The 12,527-nt window shown below is 43.5% G+C and overlaps 1 protein-coding gene across 1 annotated transcript in view; it reads left to right on the top strand.

Moving 5' to 3' along the window:
- CYP17A1 (cytochrome P450 family 17 subfamily A member 1) overlaps positions 1-12,527 on the top strand; it is a 503,310-nt gene that overhangs the window by 416,134 nt on the left and 74,649 nt on the right. The window contains exon 6 of the mRNA XM_069611689.1: positions 8,744-8,913. Coding sequence (XP_069467790.1) covers positions 8,744-8,913 — 170 coding nt within the window. The remainder of the gene's footprint in view (positions 1-8,743; positions 8,914-12,527) is intronic.

Below are 12,527 nucleotides of genomic sequence, written 5' to 3'. Positions count from 1 at the left end.
AATAGACAAGATCACACAACGGCTAGATAACATGGAAAAAAAGGTTTGACAGAGTGGAGAACAACCAAGCATCAATAGACACTCTTGAAGCACAGCTCGAGCAGAGGATAACAGACTTGGAGCAATAAGAAGAGGACTTCAAGCTTAAGATGGATGACTTGGAAAACCGTGAAAGACAGAACAATCTGTGAATTTTTTAGATTCCGGAACGAGAAGGAGAAACTGAAAGCGATCTCAGGAAAACGCTTCACGACATCATTAAGCTCTTGGTTGCTGTCGATGCAATAGACAAACCCAAAACAGAACGGATCCACAGAGCCGGGGGTTCGCTGGGTGGACCAAGATCGGCCCTCGCCCGATTTCATCGCTTCCAAGACAAGGCCAGAGTTCTCGAGAAAGCTAGAGGCAGCGAGGCAATTACTCTAGCAGGTGCCCAAATATCAATATACAAAGACCTATCCTCCTTGACATTGGCCCTCAGGCGGATGTGCTGACCCCTCACAAAATGGCTGAAGGAAAAGAGCGTTCGGTACAGGTGGGGCTACCCTTTCTCCCGCTCCTTTGAATATGAAGGAACCAAGATACGAGTGAGATCGGAAAAATAAATTAAGGCATGCATCTCTGAGCTAAATGGACCCGGGAAGAAGAAAGCAATCGAGAAGAGCCAAGATGGGAAGACCGAGGATGGCGCATCCAGGGCCCCAGGAGGAAGCGGGTGAAAAGCTTGAGAAAGTACCGGAGAGGCAATATCTCCGCGGAGGGGGAAAACTGAATATTCTTGAATTTGGTAAGACGGAATCTATTCTACTGTACAGAATGTGACTTGATGAAGGGGCCACTTTAGGAACTACAGTATGGCCATGAAATGAAAACTTGGGGGGACACAATGGGGTCTCATTAAAATTGAGGTATCCCATTAGGTCAAGGGGCGTGAAGTAACGGCCCCCACAGGTGGTTCAATGCAAGACCGGTGCTATCAACCGGGCTCGATCGAATGCCACCAACTGGTAAAAGGAAGGGAGGGGGAAGGGAGAGCAGACAAGGGGATGGGGTCGAAGGGGCCTCTTTATTGGTCCAAAATGCTCGATATAGTGTGAAATTCAATGGGAAAACAAATTACTGGTCATGGAACGTAAGCTACTTCCCCACAGGAATATTCAATGGCACTGACTTCTGATGTAAGGGGAAGGGATTCCCTAAGGGTAGGGACACTCAATGTAAAAGGGCTCAACTAACTCACCAACTATGAGATCACTGGTATTCAGAGAATTCCGTAGGACCAAGATGGATGTTCTCCTACTACAGGAGACAAAATAAGCTATGGGGGAAGAGCGTCAAATCCTCGGGAAACGTGTGGGGATGGAGTTCTGGGGATCTGGACCACTAAGGAAAGGAGGAATGGGGATCCTTATCAGAAAAGGTATAGAATTTGAGGTAGCCAAGACCTGGTCCGACATAGAAGGGCATGCCCTATTGGTGATGGGAAGCATTGGTAAAGTGAAGGTCATGATTGCCACACTCTACTCCCCCAACACAGGACAGGCTAGATTTCTGGCTAAAACGATCCCTAATATATTGCTAGAGGCTTCAGGCTATATCATTCTAGGTGGGGATGTCAATCAATAGGCAGACCCAACTATAGATTGGAAACCTGGGTAGCCCGATGCGAGAGGCCAGACTAGGGGTGACCGCACAGAGTTTGTGGAGATGATGGACACATATGGAATGAGAGATGCGTGGAGAGACATGCACTGAAATGAACAAGGCTACACCTTCTACTCTAACCCACACAACACATTTACCCGTATCGACTATATATATCTATCCAAAGATCTCTCTGACATCACAACACACTCAGTTACATGGTCAGATCATGACATGGTGATAGCAGATATCCGGTGGGAGAATCTACCAGTCATGGGAGGAAAATGGTATGGTAACGAGAGTCTCTGGAAGGATCCTGGCTTCAGGACAGAAATGGAGACTGAGATTAACGAATATCTCAAACTAAATAATTCTGGTGAGGTATCCAAGCAGGTAGTGTGGGAAGTGGGGAAAGCCACCTGGAGAGGTATTTTAATAAAAGAAGGGTCTTGCAAGAAGAGGGAGAGAAAGATTATTGAACACAGACTCAGAACCGAAATCTGTCAGTTGGAGGGGGAAATTATGAGGGATGAGGTGAATGATCCCAACAAAATCAATGAAGCAAAAAGTAAAAGGGAGGAACTGAGACTGTTAGAACACAAGCAGATAGTGTGCAAGCTTCGACTCCTGAAACAGACATTTTATGAAAAAGGAGACAAGGCTGACGCATTACTAGCTACAAGACTTGGGGAACAAAGGGCTGAGCGAAAAGTATTAGAAATAATCGAGGACAACCCTGCCCCAGCCAATACTTCCCCTACCATCCCGGAATGCTTTGCCACCTTCTACGAGACCCTATACACCTCAGAAACAAACCCTGACCAACCAGATACCGAGACGTACCTGTCCTCTATTAATATGCCCAAGATATCAAGCCCGGACTCAGAGCTATATCTGAACAAGAAGTCCAAGATGCAATAAAGAAGCTAACATTGGGCAAATCTCTGGGGGAAGATGGTTACACGGCCGGATTCTATAAATCCTTTAGTGCACAACTAACGCCATTCATGGCAGAGCTCTTTAACGAAATACTAGGGACAGGGAAAGCCCCAGACTCCTTCGCCCGTGCACTTATTACAGTAATTCCCAAAGATGGAAGAGACCCCAAAAAATGTGGATCATACCGCCCCATCTCCCTACTCAACTTAGACGCGAAAATGTACACTAGGCTTCTGCCCGCTAGACTAGAGACACTAATGCCACAACTCATACACCCTGATCAGGTTGGATTCATACTGGGGAGACAAGAAGAACACAATGCGCAAAACCCTCCAGATTATTCATGCATCCCAGAATATGTCCAATGAACCCGTCCTCCTTTTAATCGACGCAGAGAAGGCATTTGACAGGGTGGAGTGGGGATTCTTGAGAGCAGTCATACGTAAGGTGGGGATAGGCCCAAGGTTCAGAAAGGGAATACAGGCGGTGTACACATCCCCCAAAGCATCCATATTTGTGAATGGAGAATACTCCAGATGGTTCGAACTAGAACACGGCACTCAGCAGGGATTCCCTCTCTCCGCAATTCTTTTTGCACTCTCCCTAGAACCCCTGGCACAAACAATGAGGGCCGACCCTCAGGTAGAGGGAATTCGACTGGGAAAGATGGAATACAAGGTGTCCCTTTACGCCAACGATATACTCCTACATATGACTAACCCCATGGCATCCATTCCCCGGGCTCTCCATCTACTAGAAGAATATAGCCGACTCTCCGGGTTTAAGGTGAACAAAACCAAATCTACTCTGTTTCCCCTACGGAGATCGATAGAGAAAAATGTAATCAGGTATTCCCCAGTGGATCTCAAGACTGAACACTTTAAGTTGAAATATTTGGGAATACAGATCACTAAAGACCTGGCTGATCTATATGAAGCCAACTTCCCCCCTCTCCTCCAACAGTTCTACGCCGACCTTAGTAAATGGAGCAAGCTGACAATCTCCTGGCTAGGTCGATTTAACGCTATCAAAATGGTTTGCCTCCCCCGGTTCCTGTACCCCTTTGAAATGCTACCCATCGAGATACCAAAAAATGTCTTCTTCGAGGCCAAGAAAGTCATGGTGAAATTCCTTTGGCAGGGGAAGAAGGCTAAGTTTTCATATGACGCCCTAACACTTCCCAAAGACAAAGGCGGGGTAGGGCTCCCTGATCTAAGATAATATTGTGAAGCAGCCCAACTACACGTCCTAATTCCCCACCTACGCAACTGCAAAGAACCTCAATGGATCCACATGGACAATTACTATCTATCACCGGCCACGGTCTCGGAGTGGCTCTCGGCCCCCAAGAAAAAGCTCTATAATAGGCTCAAAGACCACCCAATACTGAGCACCATATGGGGAATTTGGAGAAAAGGTACAAGGATGGAAAAGATCTCCACATGGCCATCTGCACTGAGCCACTTATGGTCCCCGGGAATAAACAAACACATCCCCAACGTAGAGAGATTCCAAACATGGTATGAGGCTGGCCTAGAGAGGGTGGGGCAACTACAGAAAAATGACTCTTTTGTTACACTACCGGAACTGACTGAAGCCCTGGGAATAGGCACACTGTCCACCTTTCAATATATACAGATAAAAGGCATCCTAACGAAACCAGCATGGAAGAACAAGTTGATGAGAGACCTTACCGCCTTTGAAACACTACTAGATTCTAGGATAGAGATAAAGGGCCTGATATCAGCTACGTACAAATAATTGGTTGAAGCAGGGGACGGGACCACAGAACCACTGAGAGGTAGATGGGAGAGAGACCTAGGTGAACACAGATATTTGGGGAAGAATGTGCAAAGCGGCATCGCAAACATCCATATCAAGCCAATACAAATTACATGCTATCAAACTGTTAGATCGGTGGCAATACAACCCTTTCAGGCTTTCTAAGATGTTCCAAACGACTAACCCAAGATGCTGGCGGGAATGTGGGAAGGTCGCTGACTATTGGCATATGTGGTTAGGCTGTTCCCGAATAAGAGTATTTTGGGATGAGGTTGTGGGCTGGATTAAAGATATAGACGGTATCCACAGAATTGCAGACCCCCATTTTATATTATTTGGCCTTGAGAAAAGCGAAGATGAATGGAGTAGGATTAAAGGTCTGGTCCCCCAGTTATTGCTAGCAGCCCCTGCCATACTTGTAACAAAATGGAAGTCCAGAACGGTTTCCAAGCAAAAATGAATGGATTAACATAGACTCAAACATGTGTATAATGGAAAAGATAACAGTATCTCTCCACGGAAGATCCTCACAATGCGAGGCTCTATGGATGGACTTTACGAATAAACACTTGTCAGGGGAGCCAAAATGCCAAGATGACTGATCCACCGGATTGAAACGTAATGGATGTGATCTAAGGGGTTGTGAATGAAGGCAAAGAAGACTGACCCAACGGGAAATCCCTTCATCTATAAACTGTGACCACTCATAGACATACACAGATATATTCCCAAAGATGTTTGCTCGACCCACAGGGGAGTGGAGGGAGGGCGAAGGGAAAGTCATGTTGAACCATTGCAGCTCGAAGACGGATGTATGTAAAAGATGTATGAAGAGATAATAGTCTTGAAATGCTCCGATCTTGTTCTGTAACCTTCAGTTTGTATTGTTCCATTTAATGTGACTGGCAATGAACAAAATTCAATAAAACCAAATAATAAAAAATCAAATGGACCAACTGAAGGACAAAGAAGAACCAACCTTCTTCTCCTTCTGGACCTTTCCGCTGCTTTCGATTTAGTGGACCATAAAGTGCTGTGCAATCATCTTACGTCTGCTTCCCATTACTCTAAAGAATCCACAGCTTTGATCAAATCCTTCTTAGACAACCGCACTATGAGAGTGTGCTTTCCCACGTCAGCAGCTGACCCAGTACTGGTTACTTGTGGAGTGCCTCAGGGCTTGTGTGTTTCTCCTACTATGTACAATATATTCACCAAGCCTTTATTTGATCAACTTGATAATCTGGGTGTCTCTTACACTAAGTATGCGGATGACACCCAGATTCTCATCCCCATCTCAGGAGACTATGACACGGACGCGGCTCTTATCAACAAAATCTACCTTATCAATCAAGCCTGGATGGCCACTCATGGCCTCTGCCTCAATGACGACAAGGCAGAGCTCTTACTCATTGGGTCAGCCAACAGACTTAACAAACTTAATAAACAATTCAAAACACTTGACATTGACGGCATACATATACAAGTTTCCAAGGAGGTGAAGACTCTAGGCTTCTACTTGGACTCTGCCTTGAACTTGAACAAACAATTCAACGCCACTGCCTCAGCCACCATTTACACATGCAAACTCATTAACTCCTGTAAACCATTTCTTTCCACTGAAAGCAGCCTCACACTAGCTCAAGCTCTCATGCTGTCTAAATTACACTATTGCAACGCATTCTATCTTGGTACTAGAAATCACAACATTAGCAAACTACAAATTCTACAAAACAACGCTCTTAGAACAGTGTTAAGCATCCAGAGAACTCAGCATATCCCTAACGCCAGGCGTACTACCAAATAGCTCGCCATTAAGGATAGAATCATATTCAAATCCCTAAACCTCACTTATAAATGCCTCGCTAACCTTGTCCCAAAATACTTAGTGGATAAATTCACCAAACATACCTCGGAACGCCCTACCAGATTCTCGCAAGCTAATAGCTTCAAAGTTCCAAAATTTAAACACAAGAAAGCAGGGGGAAGCAGCTTCCCAGTCATGACATCAGAGCTATAGAACGCTTTGCCAGACTCCTAAAGGGCAGCCCCTTCCCAGCACATATTCAGGAAAGATACTAAAACGTATCTGTTTTCTCTTGAACCCTGCCTCCTTATGCAATGGTGTTAATATTATCTCACCCAGCTACCTTTATTGTAAATAGATGGCCTTTGTCTGACATTATGTAAAGGTTGTCTTCTGTATTATATGACCTATGATGTAAATTACTGTTCGTTCTGATGCTACCATGTCAAACGTATAACTGTAACCATGCAACCTGCTATGCGCCTAGATACCCCAGGGTTTGTAGCACTTTACAAATGAATAAACAAACAAACAATACTTTAACATGGATTAAGGTTGTCTTGCCCCGGCAAAGTTGGAGTGCCATTGCATTCTTCCCCTCCACACCTCCTGCATAGAGTCAAGGGTGGGGATGCCCTGCTCCAGGCCAAACCTCGCTTACCTCTGAGGCACTGCTGCAGTTGGTAAGGTACTGCATAGACTGGACAGTTATGATTTTGCAGCAACTACCTCCGTTTCTTGATTTTATTTATGTACATTTTTGTTTGGTTTGTCTTTCATTCGTAGTGTACTTCCAGAAAAGATGATAAACAGAATTATAAAAAAGAATCTATAAAATAAACAAGGATGACTGAAGGAACAGTTTCATCTCCTGCTGTACCTAGACAGCACTATCTCAACTCTTTAGGCTGTACAATAGTGGCATCGAAGTCTGGTTCATGAGAGCCCGAGTCACAGCAGGTCTTTCACAATCACCAATGACTATGGGAATGAGGGCAATTTCGATTCACTCTTTTGAAATGAGTTATCTTTAGATAACCATGAAAACATGTGGTGGATTTAGCTCTTAAGGACTTGAAAACACAGAGGCGTAGCCAGGATTGTCTAACAAGTGGGGCCTGAAGCTAATGTAGTTACTCCCCTCCCCACCCTCCCCTCCCGCAGTGGCATTAACATCTGCAAATGCCCACACAGCGCTGCATGGTGGACTTTGCCTGCTCAGGCCTTACCCAGTCTATGCCTCTCTGGAAACCCCTGATCGCTAAATTCTTCAGAAGCACCCTCCTTGTCCTCCACACGCTGGGAAGGTCTTAGGAGTGACTGACCTAGTGACATGAAGCGCTTTACAAAAATGCTAAAACAGAGTAAAAGCTAAGTTAATTAGATACGCACTTTATAAATCCCATGCATACAAAATGAACTTATTAATGGAGTTTTGTATCGTATGCAGAAAAGACAGCCTGATCCCACGCGTTATGGAAATAGTTTGCATTTATTTCACTCACCTGGCAGCATTTGGGCCGCAGTTACACTGTAATTATCGAGTGGACGTATTTGACCCCCTATTTTTTGAAGTTGGGAGTAAAAATATTTTTTTATGGAGTAAAACAGCAATTTTTGTTCCAATGGGGGTATTTTTCTAGGTGAGTAGAAATGTACTTGAACGCTTAAATCGATATTCTTTTGTAATGCGCACTTCTTTGCACCTAGTAATTTATGCAAATGATCAGATATATATTTCTTCGGATCAAGCAGTAACAATGATAGCGCCCCTTCAGTGGCACTGCTCTGTTTATGCCACTGATCCAAACAGATCCGTGGTGAATGAGGGTGGAAGCGGGGGCAATGTGTTCATTGTTTGCAAATTTTTACTGGAGTATCATCTTCCTGTATTCATTGTTGTATTTCCTTGTTTTTATGGAGTAAAAGTTGCTATTATGCAGCGTATCTATAGGGCAGACTGTCATAATGGCTCACCAATTTGGTAGGGATGCAAAACGCTTCCATTATCAGTGTTTCACATACATTATAACATTTAATACCAGATGAAAAAAATTATTTGTTTTTGTTACATAGTATTGTAAAGAAATACCACCCATTGCTTTATTAGGATATCCTTTAAACAGTTTGAACTACAGAGATTTCTTAATTATATTAGCCAAAACAGTGGTTACAAAATTAACTCTACGCCTTTGCATGGACATGAAGTACCACAATTCAGACCAAACTCTGCCTTTTTAGCTGAAATGTGTTTTTGTCACACTATAACTGGAAAGTAATTGAACGAGAAAGCCTATCAGAATTTGCTGCTGAATTAACACATTATTTTATTTTTTAAACCCTGCAATTCAAAAAGGGAAGACATTTGTAGATACTTTCTAAATGTGAGTCTCTACGCTTACTGAGAAACTGTATTTTTCTTAAAGGTATTTGAAATGCACTTGTGATTTATTGTATATTGATTCTCTATTTTTAGACTTGTGTGAAACGTTTTGGTGTAAACTATAACACACTAATAAAAAAAAGTAGATAAATGTGTGCATTTTCAATATTTTAATGTCCAAACTCCAGGTCCAGAAAAAGATTCAGGAGGAGATTGACACAAAGATTGGCTTTGACCGTCAGCCATCAATGAGTGACAGGAGCAGGCTACCCTATCTGGAAGCAACAATCCGCGAGGTGCTTCGTATTCGACCCGTGGCACCGCTTCTGATTCCACATGTGGCAATAACAGATTCCAGGTGAGTTTTGGAGAAAGCGTTACTGTTGCTTGGCACAAAATTGTACCAGTTCAGGTTTATAAACTCTACACATAGGATTGATTGTGACCTCCCGATAACACTACCCACTCAACCCCTTGGCCGATGCAATCCCCTGCTCCATCCGTAGCCATGAGATCTCAGGCAGGGTTGTGATAGCATTGTGTTCCCCCTGACTTTAATTGAAAAACCTGCAACCTTCTGGAACAGTTTTAACTCTGAGAACATCAGTGGAAGAGTGGGGGATGGATTTGTCAGAAAGCACAAAATGTCCTCAGTATATCAAGCTACTTTATATTGTTTGGTGTGAAACAGGTCCCGAAATGTGGTTGAATCCGATATTCTCAGCTGGAAGTTCCATACTGAGAGCAACCATCAATGGGGATAGAGGCAGCCCAGGCAATTTCCCATCTGTAGTTGAATTGCCCCAGATATCAACGTGCTCACCTTAACACTCATACAGGGACCTTGGAGATTGGCCACAGTCCACATGGGCAGGGTTGGACTGAAGCCATTTTTCACTATACCTAATGAAGGAAAAGCTGGTTGGTCTGTTGAAAGAACTTTTCTGCGTCACATTACAGAAGGGCAAAAAGGAGCTATTGCATTTTAGACAACTCAGTCACCATACAGAAGTTATCTCTGGTCTGTCTGCCCCGAATAAAACCAGTTTGTGGGTGTCAAAGTGAAGCGTGAAGACCTCAGTGGATATCTGTTTGTTCCTATTGAGCAGTGTTATGGGCCAGTAGGGTTAGCATTCTTTGGCACCTTTCTTTAGTTTCGCAATGAGGGTCACAGTCTAATCCGTCATTGAGGGAGTGACACTTCCCGAAGACACAAGGGCATTATACACCTTAACTAGAGGATTGATAAATTCAGTAGCATTGGATTTATAAAAATACAGGGCTAAAACTGTCAGGGCCTGGTGTCTTGGAGCTTGAAATTGCAAAGCTCATTATGGCATCCTTCACTTCTACATTTTCAGACCATCTCATTGCTCTGAAGTTGTTGATGTTCTAAGTAATCAACCTCTATATTGGTGCGCTAGAGATTCCATGGAATTTATCTTAATATAGAAAAGAGTGAAAGCCTGTAGTTTATCCTGTCTACCGTTCACTATTGAGCTATTTGGGCACATATGCTGTCTGATGTGATTACCATTGGCATGGACCTTGATTTCGTAGGCCAGAAACATATCTGCCTTATTCACTTCTTTTTAGTAAATTTGTCACATTCTCTGCCAGTGATATTCTGCTCTGTGAGAAATATTTAACAGTTCTAATTGTCCCCTGCTAGCGTGTAGGTGCTGGGAAAAGATGCAGAAATCCATTTCCTTATGGCTCTTCTCTGGGGCCCACATGTTATGTTCAAGCTGAGCTTTTTCAGATTTGAAAGCCCCAAGCAGTATTGCAGAAAACTTTATGCACTCTCTCCAAATCTCTGGTTTCGCCCTTCTATAGATTGTACCCCAAGGCATAGCCTCTCTGTCATTTAGCTTAAGGATTTTTGAATAATCCCTTGTCGATTAACCCTGAACACCAGGTGGAGAAAATCTTTTCATTCATGATCTATGATTGTATGTCTGTCTGGAACTTCAGACCCGAGTAACATAAACAGGTTTGGCTAAATCTCTGGTCCTGTCCCATACATGCCCCCTCCAGGACATAGTAAATGCAAGAGTAGCCTCAGTAAACATGTAAGAAATAATTATAGATTGACCATTATGGGTACGTGAACCTCCGCCTAGGAAAGCCTTAGATCTTCCAGACCATTCAATAATATGTTAGCGTTGGGTGAGGGATCAAGAGTAAGGCTCGGACACAGTAACAAGTTTTGTATTGAATAAAGACTTTTACTATCAAAATAAAAAAGGGGTTAGGGAAATCTTACCTATTCCTATCTCTAAGAGGGGTTTCCCTATCTCAACAAAACTCATGAACGTCTGTGTCAGAATGTCTAAAGCAAAAAGAGTTCTCTGTCCTGTGTTCAAAATCCCAAGCTGACCCTCCCACACTAAACTCAATATAACGTGAAATGGTAGGGATGCAAAACGCTTCCATTATCAGTGTTTCACATACATTATAACATTTAATACCAGATGAAAAAAAATATTTGTTTTTGTTACATAGTATTGTAAAGAAATACCACCCATTGCTTTATTAGGATGTCCTTTAAACAGTTTGAACTACAAAGATTTCTTAATTATATTAGCCAAAACAGTTGTTACAAAATTAACTCTACGCCTTTGCATGGACATGAAGTACCACAATTCAGACCAAACTCTGCCTTTTTAGCTGAAATGTGTTTTTGTCACACTATAACTGGAAAGTAATTGAACGAGAAAGCCTATCACAATTTGCCGCTGAATTAACACATTACTTTATTTATAGATTAGAAATGGGAATGTCTCTTGGCTGAACCCCTGCAGTTCCTTCCGAAGTTTCAAACATAAAGTCGCTAAGGTGAAGAAAGAAAATAATGTTCTACCAGAGAAGGGACATTCCCTTCCTCCTGGGTTCTTTTGGTTACTCACAATGTCACTTTTGGATATTTCTAGAATCCCAAGGAGGATGGCTCTTCCCTTGAGTTTTCTCCGATTCCAACAACAGTTTATAGTTCTTTCTCTGGACCACTGATAACTCTTTTCAGAAAGGTGTATGGTTCTTCCCTTTTGGTCCACAATTTAAAAAAGGGGTGATTTCTTACCCTGATTTCTCAGTACTTCTTGGGGATCTCTGCCCCGTTTCTCCAATCCCTGGTTTACTCTCCTGACAGGGCTTTATTTTGCTACTTTGGTGTGGGTCCCAGACTCGCTGGTGGCCTGGTTTACTCTCCTGCCAGGGCTTTTTGAATCTTCTTAATAATGCAGTGTAAATCCCAGGTCAACAATCTTTATTAGCATTCACTCGCTTCTGTATCCAGGCAATTATATCTTTCATATGCCGGGCCACCGACCCTTCTCCAACTGTGTTAAATGTTCCAGCTCCCTTGTGTGGGTTTTTGCTATTTACTAACGGTACGCGGCATCCATCCGAAAGCGCCCCAGTATCCCAATCTCTTTCTCTGGGCTTACCGGTCTTCTCTGGCAGCTTCAACATCCCTCACATTTCACTGTATCCTCCCCTGTCCGTCTGCAGGCTGGGAGCATGTCTCGTCGGCTTCTCAGTTCCCGCATGGCCTTCTCCTTCGCTTGGCAGCTCCTGCTGCATGGAATGGCAGCATGGCAAACACTCTTCTGCCGGACTTCCTTAAAGACATCACCCTAGCCAGCTTCTTTGTTTCGGTCTGCAGCTCACTTTCCGCCTATTGCCCAACCAGTGCCGGGAGGGCTGATTCTCCCGTTCTGTTCAGGTGTTCCATATTTGAATGTCCCAGCATCTTCCAACGACTAGAACGCGGCATTGGCTTGCCGCTTCTAGTAGTCTTCATCACTCCATCCCTCTTCCTTGTCTCACTGTTAACGGGGGGATGTGCATAGGTCCCAGTACTTGTTGCCTTAGTGTTATTAAAGGGAGGGGGGATGTACGTAGGTCCCAGCACTTGCTGCCTTAGTGTTATTAAAGGAAGGGGGATGTATGTAATTCCCAGCACTTGTA

Source organism: Ambystoma mexicanum, chromosome 8, assembly GCF_040938575.1.
Source record: "Ambystoma mexicanum isolate Mex_15411 chromosome 8, UKY_AmexF1_1, whole genome shotgun sequence".
Taxonomy (NCBI): domain Eukaryota; kingdom Metazoa; phylum Chordata; class Amphibia; order Caudata; family Ambystomatidae; genus Ambystoma; species Ambystoma mexicanum.
Note: the sequence above shows the minus strand (reverse complement) of the source record. Positions and strands in the feature narration are given on the sequence as shown.